Genomic DNA, 16447 nt, shown 5'->3' with positions numbered 1-16447 from the left:
CCAGAAACTGGGAAGCACAGAGTGACCCTAAGTGGAGTTGTAGGCCATAATCAGATTTTTACAGCATCTGTACCAATTATATTACTCCCCTTTATAGAAAGCCTCTATTTATGTGCAGTACCTGCTGGAACTTTGCATATCTCTGAAATACCAAGTGTACAGCTGAAAAGTTTATTCAGAAGTAATAAACATTCCACACAAGTGGCTTGCATTCAGTATTTTCACAAAACTGAGGAAATCATCACTTAATGAATTAAAAGATAACTGAAAAAGTATATGTTTAACTTCAGTCACTAGTGTTGCAAGTCAGCTACCCTATCAAATATTTCCTACTCTTCAGTATGCTGCAATAATAGGCCTAGGGGAAATTGCAGTGAATTTAAAATAGTTCTGTATTGATTTCTCCCACATTTGGTGTTTGCTACTCCAATCTACTACACAAACAGTGAGCAAAAGCAGATCTGAGCACTTACTGAGCAAGTGGTAGTTTGAGTCCCTTTCATATTTAAAAGTCAAGCGTCCGTAACTGACATGGTTCAAGTTTTTCAGCCATTCAAAATAGGAAACTGTTACACCACCAGCATTCAGGTAAAGATCCTGCACAGAAATAGCCAATGTTTTGAACTGTGACCACATGACAAAGACAGTTCTATTGTAATAAGCCAAAGTAAACAGAATTACTATGTACAAAGTACTAGTTTAAACTACAGTACCAGAGACAAGCTAGTTGTTACTCTTACATGACAACACTTCTCTACTTCTGCAGTCCAGAGATTACTTCTACTGACTTAAAAGATAATTTGACTTCAGAACACATGAAGTTCAGGTATGCATGACTGACTACTTTCTTCTATTTTAGCCCAAGTTTTTAATGAAAAAAATTAGGGCATTCTTAGGCCATTTCAGTGAGCAAAGGCTGAAGATCAGCCACTTTGTCTAGCAAAATCACTTGATCGGGACACTCTTTCTCTGAGAAGAAATTATCATTATACCTGGATAAGTGTTATTCTTTCAAACTATCACTATAGGCAACATTTACCCTATATAATCTACAATACAGAGTTCTGTCTCTGTACCACTCAGAGACACAATGTTTACCAACTGGTCAGTGTATTTACTCTGTCTTCTTCCTTTGCTTAGTGGACTATTTACTTGAGCGAATGTGAGTTAATCCTCCAAAACACAGAAGTACAGAATTAAGAACTAATTGTGTCAACGGATTATTCTCTCTTCCAAATATGCAGCCTTCACAGAATGCTTGCTACAATATTACCCTTGTAATGAAAATCATAGGTCGCAATGGAACCTTACAGGAATAACCATGATATTGCGCTCCAAGAAGATTTTGTCAGCTTCAGGAGTCGTAGGCCCATTGGCACCTTCAGCAATAATCTGAAAGGAATCATAGCACAGTAACTCAGAGGTATACCTTTGTTTTCATCCATGCAAATTATTGAATACTACTACTTACGTGAGCTTTCTGTTTTTTTTGTTTACATTTGAACTCCTCAACTTACCTTTGCTTTAACCTTGTGAGCATTAGCCTTAGTCAACTGTTTCTCGCTGGCAGCAGGGATGAGAATGTCACAGTCTATTTCAAGAATACTGCCCTCAAGTTTCTCTGCTTTAGGGAAGCCCATGATTGTCCCATGTTGCTGTTTGAAGAAGAAAAAACATCAGGGTAGTTTTAGTGTGTGTGCACTCCTATGACTTCCTTCCCTTCTTCTATCTTTCAAAAAAGAAAGAGGGGAGAAGCAACAGCGCTAGAAAGACAAATATGTAATTCCTATATTTAGTTAGATTAGGCACTAAAAGCAAGCTACAAAGCTTGGATAACAGTCAAAGTTCACTTGACTGAGTAACTGCACTCTGGCCAAAGACACTGATAATCATTTGGGCTCTGGAGCATTTAAAAAAAAGAAATATAGTCCCTCTCAACTCTTACAATACATGGCAAATGCAATGGTTTTCAAACAAATGACACACCAGTCTGCTACACACAGGACAAGCTGCATCACCTAAGACTCAGAAGTACCATATTCAAACTCAGAACTACAATGATAGCCTTTGTTTAGTGATAGAATCTTTATGTTCTTTTGAGAAGGGGAATGATAAAGATATTCAGATACTCCCTATGTAAATGAAGACATGTCAAATAAGCCCCTTAGAAACTCTAAGTAGAAGACTGTATTTTAGAGCCTGTGAACTGTCCCCTCAAGTCTGCTTCACTTGGAAACTGGAATTAAAAGACTACATTCAGTTTTCATTATAAACTACATACTCAGGTCACACTGCTAGAGGGGCTGTCATTTATTTCAGAAACATCCAATAGGTAAGAAGCAGTAGAAGTGCACTATGTAGTCTTACATGTCCATTTGCCTATGATTCTCAGTCAGGAATCTTTTAGGAGCCTCCTTGCCCTGGTTTCTTGTAACACCCTTCCTAGCTCAGTCTTAAAGTGCAAAATAATAAAACTCCAATTCTGAAACCAAAGTAACTGGCCTGCAAATATGCAAGCCCTTGCATTTTTCTGAGTCAGGTCAAAGAGTAAAAAAAAATGTCCCACCTGCATTCATACTGGAGATAAGGAGACAGCCAGAAGAATCTACATTCCTAAGCCATTTTGTAAGTACTAACTGCAGCACAATTTCAATACCACAAACTAATACCAGGATACAGTCATCCTGTGTACTTGCAAAGCTGACAAAATTAGAAACCTTTTTTTGCTCAGCTAAGCTTCATACCAATTTGTAATCTTCTAGTTCCTTTGGGTCAATCCCATCAGGATTCCAGATTGAACCATTAAACTCTCCAACGGCGACACATTTTGCTCCAAAACGATGCAAGTATCTCATAGAATGCAAGCCCACGTTACCAAATCCCTGAAGGTGGAAAGAGAAAGGGAAAAGTAGTCAGCTCTCCAGCTGAAATGACAATTCCTGCTAAGGCTTATGTAGCTCTGGATAGTTACAAACAGTTCTTCACCTATTGGCGTATCTTGGTGTTAGATGATGTGTATAGGAAAGATGGGAAGAAATCTACAGGCATTCTGCTCTAGTCTGAATAGTGTTGTAGAAATAATATTGTGCGAACCATGTACAGTTATGTTAAATCTTTTATACTGGAAATACAGATGCATTCATACCACTATAAAAGTGTCAAACCATGACATTTATCAATATAGGAACGTTATATGTATCTGTTTTATAACTGGCACTGTCTTCAAGGGATTAAGAGATTTTTGTATGACTACTTAATGGTTTGGTTAACCTTTGCAGGTCAAGAAATAGTATCATTTAATTTGAGTGAAGAAGGCTTACAATTGTAAAAAAACATCCCCCAATGGAAAGCATTAAACAAGAATCTCATTAATTCTTCACAATAAGACACACAAAATAGTAAGTAGCTATGTGGTTTCTAACACATTTCTGAAGTGATCTTGTATAAAACAAATTGCCTGAATTTATATTTCAATAATCTTGCATTTCATTAACATGTTTTACATCCTTACAGCTGTAGAAAACCTATTTCCAGGCTATCATTCCACATCCTGGAAATGAAGAAACATACAAGGCAGACCAAAAGGCCACATGATCCACGTTAAATGTTTGTATTAAGATTCTACACTGGAAAAAAGCTGAATATTGAACTCTTGTATAACATAGCTCCATTATCTTTAGGGTCTTTGTATTAGAAGCAAACTTTGATACAAGTTTGTCACACACTAGGTCTCTTTGCAGTGCTGTATCCTTGTTTTTCCACAAAAATCTTCAGCTATTCTTATGGCCACGTTTTCAGCCTAAGTTATGCTTAAGTGCCTGTTGGTTAGCCCTTTGTCAGGCTTGAAAATGCCAAAGTGCAGGGAGATGAGTGTGCTGCTGGGTCTGGGCAGGGCAGAGATGTTTGTTTCAGCACACTGGTTAACTAGAGCACAGCTTGGTGGCTATAATTACTATGCTATTTCCAACAGACAGTGCATTGGTACTGAAAACAACAAAACAAAGCAATCTCTCAAATTCTCCATTTAACATACTGTTCAAAGATGAATAGAGCAAGTTATTTCTTTGATGTTTTAAGAATGAGAATGAATGAAAAACAACCCTCCCCAATTCAACTACATAAGCCTTGAAGTCTTATGATCACTACAAATGTATGTCCAACCCTATGAACTTAGGATAAGTTACTGGTTTCTCCTTTTTCAACTGCTCATTCCATGGTGGGACAAGAACATAAGCCCAAATTACTACTTCTCCTATTTTTTTTTGTTACACAACAGTGCAACAAATTTTGTGTAGACAGAAACAAGTGTTACAGCTCACTGAGAAGTGTGCAATGCCTTAAAGAACTCCTGTAAAAGTATTTCACTTCGTTCCAGACTGTGTTTATAAAGACTGGAAATCTGGCTTTGTGCTTGTAAAGTATGAACAAAAGTTCAGTTTTCAAAAACCAGTCCAAAATAGAAGGGCACCTATTTCCCGAAAAGCGTTTCTAAACTTTGAGTGTAAAGGTTAACTTGGAAGTTGTAAAACCCTAACAGGATTTAATGCTACAGCCTTTTGTAAAAGCAGCTCTACTGGAAGTTTCTTTACTACCTTTCCCCCTAAAGTTGAAGGAAAAAAGTTACCTGAACAGCAAAGGTTTTATCCCCAAATCCAGGAGTCATTCCTAATATACTCATATAGGATGCTTCGTTGATGAAATTTTCAATTCCGTGGAAAAGACCACGACCAGTTGCAGATACACGTCCATGGATGCCCCCCTGGCTGATAGGTTTACCAGTTACACAGGCATGTGCATTAATATCCTGTAAAACAGTGAAGGATTTGTAAGATATGGGATTCATCAAAACCTAGCTGGAACAAGGAACTTTTGTACAGAGTCAGAACATGATATAGCTCACATACATTTGTTTTGAAAGACGATTTTCTTCCTCACTTCGTGTGAACAACCTTCTAAGAAGTACTCTAGTAGATGCCAGAAAAGCTGCATAATGCTATATTGCACATACTCTGTAATTTTTTGGTTGTATTTCGGTGTATATATTAACTTCAGTCTGTGCTCAGTTAATTATGGTGAGATCTACATTGCACTATTAGCAGAAAGCAGACCTTTGAAAAATCAAAGAGCTCTGAGGGTTACACACCTCAAAATTAGCTCTTATTACAACCATAATTTCCACCTTTATTCTTGGCCCTTTAATCTTTTAAAAGGCTCAAACATGTCTTTGGACTGTTTTTTAATCATCTTTAAACAGCATTTAGTGTTCCTTTATAGCAAATGGAATTATTCTGAAATGACAACACAGGCCCAGCACCCTCCTGTTGTCAGTGCACAGAGATATTTGATCTCAGAGGAGAATCTACGGTACAAAGGTCACATGTAAAAAGTTAGATAAGCATTTACCACTTTTATTCAGAAAAGTAATATACACAACCGAGCCTCTATCCCTAATTTGGTGGCAATAAAGCTCAATCTTCCATATGCTAGACAGCTAGCCAGGATAAAATAAGCAATTTAAAAACAGAGTTATTTTTTCAAACTGAAATTAATCACATGAAAGAACTTCTTCCAAACTACACAGTGTTTGGGCCTTCCTCTTCTGTCACCATTGGTTCCCATGCTCCCACACCCTGGGAAGCACAGTCACACAGTGGCTTGGCCTCCAACACAAGTGAAAGAATGGGGATGAAAGGGAATCCACTGAAGTGAGTCTGCCAGCAGCCGGATGGGTTTCTGTTCCACCAGGCACATATTCACTGGGAGGCTCCCTGCTCTCCATCACTCCTGCCAAACACATTTGCATGCCTGCGGCATGAGTGTAAGATGCTTGGTGAGAGGAAGGAAAGGAGCAGACAAAAGTAGGTGGAGGCAGAATGCCAGGAGAGGAACAGAGCCATAATGGAAACAAAAGCTATATATTGGTTGAAAATAATAGTGAGTTAATACATAAAGGTAGTCCTTCTTTAAAAACAGCATGAACAACGCTGAGCTTGCCACAAAATTCCTAATTCAGTTTCTCAAAACATAGCTGTGCTGCTCTCATTGAGCTATCTGCTCCCTCTGGTGGCATATCAACTGTAAACAAGATCTGTGCTGATGGTTGGCTGGGAACAACTTGGCCTGGTACTTTGATGTATTTTTAAATTTTCTTTCTGTTTTACATGGAAACTGTACTTTAGTCCTCGTGCATTCACAAAGGAGGCTGAATGTTTTATAAATACTTGAAGAAATACAGTCTCCCACCATGCTGAAAGAATGTATTTAAGTCCCTTCACGTGTCCCAAAAGTCAGTTGGAAGTGTCAGGAAGTACAGAAGAATGGAAAGAATAAATTAAATCAAAAACTTTAGCCATATATAATTCAGTGATCCAGCAACTTAAGAGAGATTTCCTGGAACAGTTAACATGGTAGTTATTAAAGATTTGCATGGTTTGTCAAGCAAACAGAGCATATGAAGTGAGGGCAGGTCTGAGTCTTCAAGTCACATATATACAAACCACACTGGGTGCCAAAGTCCTAAAAACTTGGGGTTTAAATCAATCAAGAAAAAAACAAGCCAAACTTTAACATATCTTGGGCCAAAATAAAAGACCATGGCTTTTAGTAAGAAGCTTGTAAAATGAGTTATAGCTAGCACTGGAGACTTCTATGAACTTGGTACTTCTGCTCATTTCTTAACTACTTTTCACACTGCAATAATACTCTCCTTGTCTTTGCAGCTTCCTGGCTCTGGAAGTTAGGTTTCAAGCAGGCTTCCCTAGTCTGGTTTTTATTTACTAATTGACTTTTCCTTTGCACTTCAAACTCCCTGAACACATCTCTGCAACCACAGTGACTCATCAAGTCTGTAGATTTCTCAGATCCCTCACACAGAAGAGTTATCTTTCCACTCAGCTGAACATAGTCCCTCACATAGCTTCCAGCTGTTGTCTGAAATATGGCTAGTTTCACTTCAGTTCAATGGTCATTTTCTGCTCTCAGCTCCCTTCCCTTCTTTTCCCATGGTCAGTTTTATACACTTGGTATTGCTTAATCACCTTTTTGTTCTTGGTATCTCAGACAGATGGTTATCTGAAACATCATCCTCTACAACTTGGTTCTGACAGATTATTCCACTTCTTCATAGCCTTGTCAGAGTTCTCACCTTTCTTCTCTACACCCTTCCATTCTCCAAGGTAGCCATTAAGTTCCATTATGGCTACCAATCTGTCTTCCATGTACAAACAAGCAAGCCAACTAAATTAAGTGATTTAATTTTTTTCCTTAGTTCAATTTTTTACTTCACTTTTCAGAAAAATTTATCTAAATCCTCTGAGTTTTATTTGTTCTTCATGAATAAGACACTGCCATGCAGAGAGAGAAATGTTGTAGCATGAGAGAATGCTGTTGTAGCATAATTTAAATTGGTTTTTTATCCTCAGTAGCTGTTGGTTTGTTTTGTCATTGAGCTGTGTGTATGTATAGCACTACACAACAAGCTGAGATGACAAAATGGAAAGAGCAAACTGCCATTTCAAAATCTTCTGTATCAGTGTTCAGTTTTTCACCTATTAAAAAACCTGAAGCTTCTGTATATGAACAAATATAGCAAATCTTAAAGCAGCTCAAGTGCTGTAAGCCTTTTGTGTCAATCATAAGGTAACAATGCTGTCATGTTAGAGTGAAATGTACATTTTGGTAATGAGATAAATGTTAAGAATTAAAATGCTTTGAGGTAGTGGGTTTTTTTTAAATGTTGGAATTTTAATTGATGACTGAGGGAGCAAGTTGCCACTCTGCACGCTGAAGTCTTTTTGAAGTAATAATTTTGGGTCTTTATCAGGCTTCAAGTTTTAGGTAAATAAGTTTAGGTGAATGAAAAAGGCAAGTAATGTTTTATAGCGATATCACTATCTAACAGACAGCTCTGTGTAAAAAGTGATTTAACTCAACTAATCAGCATTTCACAGTCTGCTTCTCAAGCATTCCTTTTTCTTCCCCAGAAGATACCTTAGACTGTATTTCAGCTCTGGAATAGCCTGTGCCACTCCATCCTTGCATTGCTAAAGGCATCAGACAGCACAAGTATTCTGCCAAGGGATTGTCTCAGGAAAGCAAGGCACATCTTGAACAGACATGCCAGAGAGAAATACGTGTTGGATGGCTCTAATGCCTTATTACTGGGGGTGTATGCTCTGCTGTATTTCTGAGGAACTGTTGGAAGAGGTGCAGAAAATGAAGAGTCTTCCCAATTCAAAAGGAGCTGGGATAGGCAAACATGCAGTAGTTGAGCTTAACACACTAATAGTATGGCAAGACTCCTTAGCAAACTATGACCTGCTAAAGTAGTAGAAACGACATCTGAAAGAGAAGCTAGAAAGTTTGGGTAGCATAGACAGTAGAGACTTAAGACATTACTTGTCCATAATACATTTTTCTTTTGTCCAACCAATCGAAAGTAGACAACAGGAGTGTTTGGTCAACAGTCATATTTCAGTATAGTCAAAACAGATACAAATAACCTCAGCAACATAAGGACATAGGCCAAATTAAGGGCTATAATTAAAACCTAGGTTTTAAACCTCTATTTTTCTTGCCTTCTGGGCAATGAATTACATCAGTGCCCTTTTGTTTTACATTTCAGAGAATCTGCTGAAGTCTACACCAATTACCTTTAGAAGACTACAAAGAACTTCAATATTTTTACATGTTCTACCAATACTTCAAACTTAATTTACATGGTCTCTTCAATGCACAAAACCACGAGTATTTATTTAATGACACTTGCAAATTTAACAGTCTGCAACAGAAAGACTTCAGTACTTTCAGAATGTATCAACTATTATGAACTAATTGTTTAAACAACTTAAAACTAGTAATTGTAGTACTAACAAAAAACAGAGGGAAATGGTAGAAACAGAAACCAATGTTAGACTAAGAATAAGACCTTTAAAAATCATTGTATTTGCTTTTTGCTGAATAGTTGCAATCAGTATTGTATAAGACTTAAGCTATTGTATCACACTTCAGCCTAGTATAAAAACATTAACCTTAAAGCTATTTTTCCTTACCTGTACCCTAAAAGCCTCACACCAATCAAGATGTTATAGTTTGCAAGAATATATTTAGGTCCACATAATTAAATAAAAATAAATGATTAAACAGCATGATAATAAGTTTCTAGATAAAAGGATTCTGCCAAGACCAAGAAAGCTTTTTTCTGAAGTAGTTCAAAGCCTCTGCTTAAAACTTACATAGTGTCCTATGGTACTGGCATAGGTGTCAGCAATCCAGGACATCTCCCTCTCCCCTGTGCTCATATCAGGAGCAGGCACATCAACACCAGGTCCTGTTAGCAACAGCAAAAACAGCTTTTAAGGATCAAACATGAATACTTATCTTCAACCAGTATTCCCTTGGGAACTGTGCAGGCCTTGGCAGAGGAGAGTTTGTTCCCCTATTTAGTCTTCAGTTTATTATGTAAGCAACAGATTCTTCAGGATTCATTTCAGTTTTAGATGCTGTATCACACATTTACACAACAGTGTCAAAACCTTCAGCCTTTCACACAAGCCATCCAGTAAAATTAAGATCAATTTGTCAATAAAAAGTTAGACTAAGATAATGCATCAAAAGCATACTTATGTTTTTCTGATGAGCATTGCTGTTACAACAGCAATGGCACTATCTAGGTATGACTTCTATGTAGCATGATGTTGTTTTGCATTAGAATTTCCTTTTTTTATCTTGTGTTTAAAAATTGAAGATAGGCTGTGCTGCACTGTAGCACACGCATCTGATTTTACTGCTTACTTCATTACTTTTTTTTCGATTAAATAAACTTTTGACAGAACTTTCACACATCTGTTGTAACAAAACCAAATCCTGGGTTTTGTAGAGAACTGAAAATATCATTTGCCCAACCTATTTAAGATGAGAGGGACTTGCTCAGCAAGATTTTAAACACAGCTCTGCCTCTACCATTTTTTACTAAGTATTTTTAAAAGGTTTGTGAAAGCTGAATAGCACCAACCATGGAGCCAAAAAGGAAGACAAAATCAATCAAACCATTTTAATTGTCACTGAACTAACAATCCCTATAGCTGGCACAGAGTATATTATTAGTCACATGTAACATCAGTAACTGTGTTTATACAGAAGCTTAATTTGGATGAGAAACACTGGCTAGAAAAGCAGATGACAAAAGTTCTGGCTGAAGAGCAAGAAAGCGCAGATACATTGATACGCTTTCCCAGAGGCAGTTAGACACCAGCAATATGTGACAGACCTTTAACTAGTTCCATGCCTTATTATACACTTGAACAAGAACCTCTTCTAGGTAAAGACCTTTCATTTAATTACAAGTTGATATAGTAACCTTCAGGTTTTCCAGAGAAGACTTCCAGATAGCAGCTCCAGACAGCAAGCTATCAGAGCAACTCAGGGTTTCTGAATTAAACACCTGTTAACATTACAGAAGCTCAGGGTCTGTTACCACAGGCACCTATGCTTCTTGCCTGTTCTCCTCTTCTAGCCTGTGGTTGCCATGGGTGAAGCCATCAACTTCCTCTGGGGTGGATCTTCTATTTCCTTCCTCTGTTTCCTCAAATATCTGCCAGAAGCCTCAACTGAGACTGAAGGAAACAGTTACAGGGAAAAGTTTGATATTGGAGATTAAAATTGCAATAAACTTGGTCAAAATTCCATAATCTACCTCTATGGGAAATTTGATTATCTTTGGATCCTGTGAGCTCAGCTTTTGTGACTTTTCATAGCGGAACAGCCACCAGAAAAAGTTAATACAGGGTTCCCTTTAAAATGCACTAAGATACAATGACTCAATTCTTCATGGTCCTTTGCAAAGTTCTATATTCAAATAATTTACAGCTTTCAAAAATACAGTTAAGAATACTATGCTGCCAATGCATAGAAATCAGATGCTTCAATTTTAATAGTAAAATTGCACAACATACCAATAAAGCCCTTTTTTGCCAGCTCCATGGTAAACCTTCTTGTGATCTTTTCCAATTCATTATCCTACAGAGAAAATGCAATAAATACCACAAGAAATCATTAGTGTTTATGAATATTTGCTAGAACTTGTGCCCAAGCATAAACAGATGGCGTTTTCTTTTAGAAGAAACGGTGATTCATAAAATTATACAATTTCTATGCCACTCCCTAACAGACCCCTCGTAGCACAAGGAAGCATTCAACCTTCCTTCCGTACATTCTGATCCACCACAAGTCAGGAGTGTGGCACACACGGAACCATGTGTGCTTGTAGCAGAGACTTCCACCAAACAAATCTGATATCCTATCTGAGAGATTTATAACCAGCCACAGCAATAGCTGGCCTGCCAGTTGTGTAACCAACACAGTTGAATGACTTCACACAAATCCTTACAGAAGTTTTGAGCTTAGAATATCTGTTATGTATTCTAGTTTCCCTTTCTGTATGAGTTACTTTAATTAGGGCAAGAAGGCAAGGCTGCAGCAAACCAAGTTAGTTATTCACACTGGAACACTGCATAGAAAGTTTTAATGGAGCATAAAACTATTTGTCAAAATAAACAAGAACATTAACTTTTTTCTAAGAGTTATTTAAAACTTGTATTAGCAGTATCAAATTTACAAAAAATCAGGTTCCAAATTACTCATAGTCTCCTGACTTTTCTTCTTAAAGTATTCATTAAGTAATTGGAGTATTCCTTGTCTGAAACACGGACCTTAAAAAACTTCTTTTTAAGCGGTCAATAATGCCCTTACAAGATCTTTTTTAACTGGCTGGCTTCAGTACTGCAGATAACCGAATTTTTATCTATGATTAAGCTTACTGTGTAGTTCTTGGGATTGATCTTGACACCAGCCTTTGCCCCACCAAATGGCACATCTACAAGAATGCAAAGGAAAATCATTTTACTTTTTCAACAATAAAGGCAAAACACATGAGTAATATGTGTCAGTAATTATATCTTTGATTTTAGCAAGGAATTTGGTTTTGCCACATTTAGGGCTTCGTAAGCATAAGCTACAGTCTGATCTAGGTACTCCTATAAAAATGAGAAATCTTTCAAGGGCAGCTTGAAATTGGTCTTTGAAATCCAAAAGTTTATGATGTAATTTTTCAGGTTTCAAGCTCTTGTACTTGACACTTGTAGGAACAACAACTTTTACAGATTACATTTTACTCGTTTAGCTCAAAAATTTTACTCTGGAAGTCCTAAGTGAAGTGTTTCTCCATACATTAAGAAAGTATTTTGTTTCCTTACACATAATATACAGATTCCCTCTAAAGTCTCCTACAATTTAGCATCTGTGTATGAGTTATTATTCTTTATAACCTATAAAGGAATTTTATCCTTCTCTCCCCACGGGTCTCTTGCCTGAATCCCTTACAGCCCCTCTCTATTCCCCCTAAAATTAGTCTCGTCCTAATCCAAGTTTGTCATAGTTTGAGTTCAAGATGCAGTGCTTGTATAGGAGGGGGCAGTACCTAGCAGAATTCGGACTTTTCAAATGAAAATGTAGCTTTATTCAAGTATCTACATAACAGCAGAGGGAATATGTATTATTATTTTGTTGGTTATGTATTTTTTCCATCTTGCTAGAGATTTTAGTCACAGATTAGTGTTAAAAACTTAATATTTTTGTCATTTTTCTGTATAATACATTAGTGCTGACTGAAAGTAAAGATTGTATCCTTGCTTGAAAAATTGCCACTTACCAACCACAGCACACTTGTATGTCATTAGAGATGCTAAGGCTTTCACTTCATCCACACTAACATCCAAACTGTAACGAATACCTGCAAAAGATATATGAAGAGAAAAAAGGAATTCACTGAACAGCTTCAAAAGTACTTATAAATTGGGAAGGTTAATTCAACACCAGCCATCTATAACATGCAACTATGTACTTTATCAACCTATTTGCTTTAAGACTTACAGAGCAATTCCCCATTCCTCTATTTAAATATCTATCTTTTACTTGGCACATTCAAGACTTCAGCAGTTCTCTATTAAGTAGTTTAACAGCAGCATTCAAAACAAAGTGAATATTCCTGAGGAGGAAGATGAAACAAGCTGATAGTCAACTCAAGTTTTCAAGAGGCTGATAACGCTCATCAGCATTCCTAAAGATCTTTAGCTTTGGACTTCATTCATTGTACACACAAGATAAGTTATATTTGGGAACAAAGCTAATCAGTATAGGTTATAATCAAGACATATTTTCTAGAGTAATGTAAGCTCCTGTTAAGTTGCAACAAGTTGCCTGTGGTTCAACAAAACCATACATATCTTCAGGGCTCTGGCTGCTAGTCACAACCACATAAAAGAAAGCTGCAAGCCACTCTGCTAATTCTTCAAGTCTTCATAACAGTTCAAAACTGAGTGGAAAACAATTACATAAAGGTAGGGAGATCTCTCATCTGTCTGACTCTTCCCAGTCTTGTAAAAAAATGAGTTGTAGCTATCCAATAAATTGATCAAACTCAAAGTTAAAACTCCTGTTTTCTAGAAGTAGTTGCAGAGTAGAAAATGTTTAACCAAACTGACAGGGCACTTATACAGAACTACACAAGCCAAAACATGATGTTTAAGATTAATATAGTGCCCAAAATCATGTGGCCACTGAAAAAAAGGAAAAACAAACCCCAATCTTACAGTCACATCTTCTATCCAAGCCTCTCCTGCCTCCCTAAGCATATAACAGAACCATGAAGAGTTTATCCCCACCTTTGCTCCCCAAATCCTTGGCTGTAGTTTGTGCCAAATTGCACGGTGGTTTGTAGCAGGCACAGACTGTTCTTTAGATGCACGACAAATTTCCTATTATGTAAAGAGAAGACCACATTCAGGTCCTCAGGAGTGAAAAAGGCCAGCATACATTATCCAAACCAAAGCACTGTGCTGCTATGAAAGCCATTCCTGAATGCTCTGGAAACAGTCCCAGTTTCAAAGGAACTGAGTGCCACTCAAATAAAGCTTTTGAGGGCCAAGTGCTGCTTTATGGGAGTTCAATCAGTGAAAGAAAGTACCATGTCTCTGCAGAAGAGAATTCAAATTTAGTGTGTGTAGGGGGGAACAGTGGTCTCCAAACCCAAACTAACTAGTTCCTGACTTAGGTAGCTGTAACGTGTTTATGTCTGGGCTTTCAAGAACCTTTTCACAGGAAGTAATATTCCAAATTTAAGCAGAATCTATCAGAGCCCAAGAGACCAAAGTTACAGCATAGGTGGGGTTTCCAGCATGTCTCACTCTGATCCTTCAGAGGAGTCGTTATCATTCTGTCAAGCCCTGAGCAAGAACAAACACCACCTATGGCACTGACTGTCCTGTCTGGGGACATTGTTCCCTCTTGGCTGAGCAGGTACTCTGGTCTCATTTGAGCATTGCTCAAGCCAGACAAGTCCAAAGCCACAATCTGTGCTGGGCAGAAATGAACTCTGCCCCTCCACCCCCAGCTGAACTAGATCAGTGTGTATTTACTCAAACTTCTGTTGCACACACAAAGCAGTTTTGCTGTAACTATATTCCTGCAGGCACAAAAAAATACTGGTTATTGATATATGGAAAGCAGCAGGGGAACTAAATGAAGATCATTATTTTGTACAGTTTAACAGGGAAACAAAATACAAAGGGAGAGAGCACCTCTTCTGCACGTCATATGGAAGATGTGATCTGAAAATCTCAACACGCAGTGGTTTAACTAGAAGACTGAAACAAAAGTGAAACAGTTACATTTCCAGCTTCCTTATATTACAGTCAAGGGTGACTATAAACTTTACTGTAGTAAATATTGCTCTTTCATGCCAAGGCAAACAGGGAAAAAGCCCCAAGACTGCAAAGTACTGAAAGGCTTTCATCTGAGGTGCCTATTAGTCACCTATGTACACATAGCAGAATAGGGAAAACTTTTTGACTTGGAGCTGAAACTGTCCTTTTTTGGGACAACTTCATATTTTTGAGCAAGTTCCAGCTTCTTTTCTAGGCTTTTAAACAGCTTTAAATGAAACGGCTTATGTATTGAATTCATCTTCACAAATGGGAGACTAGTCAATTCTAAAAGCTGTACTGCCTTTGCTAGCCACTTTGCTCCAGTTTATCTGCTAAAAACTTTCATTTCAGCACCAGGTAAGGCTCAGGGTGTGGATTCCAGGTTCTCTGAGAGGTATGACCATTTTCTTCCTTCTTTGGCTCAAGTAGGTAACATTTAAAGTGTTTTCCTTTCTTTCCTTGTCATGGTTTGGCCGGTTACTGTTTTCCAGGAATTATAATTACACTTACAGGAGGCTCACCTCTTGACAGGGAAGTTATTAAGTGCTAAGCTGTTAGGGCTGAAGAGAAGCAGGCATCTGAGAATGCGGTACATTCCATCTGCTAGGGGATGCACAAAGATAAAAGACTTAATTTCTGTTCTATTTGGACATCAGTGAAATTCAGTTTGACAGCTTCTTAATTTGGCAGGAGGAGAGTATTGCCATGCATTTGTATGGCTCTTTTGGCAGTGTTACTATGCATTCAATAGCCTCAGTCTAAAAGTGGACTTTATATACAGATAAAATGCTGTGGGCTTTATTAATGATTCTTAATATATAAGCAAATAAAAGTTACTGCTACACAGCAAGATTATAATTGTTTTAAACCCTGACAAGTCCCATGCAGTCTCTGGAAACTTGTGACTTTTACAGCAAACTAGCTATAAAAAAATAGTTTGAAGCAAGCCTCAAGTTACAGTATGACTCACTGCCATGGAAAATACTTTTCACTGGAAAACACAAGTTCTTGTTCTAACTGAGAATTCTCTTTCCTTGCCACACCCCAAAAAGTTAAACAGTATGCTAAGACAGACTTTGCTTTTCTATGTGTAAGACCTTCTAGATGAGGAAATGGTTTTGCTTTGTTTCATTACTGATAAGTACAAAGAGAAGGCTTTTTCTCATCACAGTGCAGTGCCTACACTTTTAAAACATCTTTTTTTGTGATCTGTATTTGGAGATATCATACTTCACCCAGTTATCTCTTGCACCGAGCCCACTGAGTTTTAACCAAAGTAAGATTTGCTCATTATTTAACCTTCATTTCACTTCTTAGATGCCATGTATTAGTTTTCACTTTTCCAAATGGAGGTAGCAAAGCACTTGACACACACAGTATTTTTAAAATCAATGTCAAAGTAGTAATTATGAGTAAGACTGTATTTTGGATTCTACAATAATACCAGTCAGTTACCATTTTAATCAGCAGGTTTGTAGCAAGGAGTAAGAGGCACGTAACAAAGACCTTGATCTCAAAGAAAAGTGCCTATACACCCTACTAGATTTTACATGGTACAGATTTCAGTACGTGCTGTGGTGTTCAGTGTATTTCTTATGCTTTCTTAGAAAACAGGGTATTCAGAACGAAAAACTTTTCAAGTATGATTACTACCTTCTCAGTATGCCTAAAATTTCCATTTAGGGAAG

At 37.5% G+C, this 16447-nt stretch overlaps 1 protein-coding gene across 1 annotated transcript in view; it reads right to left on the bottom strand.

The window, feature by feature from the left end:
* GLUD1 (glutamate dehydrogenase 1) overlaps nt 1-16447 on the bottom strand; it is a 29013-nt gene that overhangs the window by 4769 nt on the left and 7797 nt on the right. Inside the window, exons 2-10 of the mRNA XM_062001486.1 lie at nt 12707-12787; nt 11817-11872; nt 10953-11016; nt 9234-9328; nt 4625-4804; nt 2745-2882; nt 1518-1655; nt 1312-1392; nt 474-597 (exon numbers count right to left, since the gene is read on the bottom strand). Coding sequence (XP_061857470.1) covers nt 474-597; nt 1312-1392; nt 1518-1655; nt 2745-2882; nt 4625-4804; nt 9234-9328; nt 10953-11016; nt 11817-11872; nt 12707-12787 — 957 coding nt within the window. The remainder of the gene's footprint in view (nt 1-473; nt 598-1311; nt 1393-1517; nt 1656-2744; nt 2883-4624; nt 4805-9233; nt 9329-10952; nt 11017-11816; nt 11873-12706; nt 12788-16447) is intronic.

This window comes from Colius striatus, chromosome 8 (genome assembly GCF_028858725.1).
Source record: "Colius striatus isolate bColStr4 chromosome 8, bColStr4.1.hap1, whole genome shotgun sequence".
NCBI lineage: Eukaryota > Metazoa > Chordata > Aves > Coliiformes > Coliidae > Colius > Colius striatus.
This window is presented reverse-complemented; position numbering and strand designations above follow the sequence as displayed.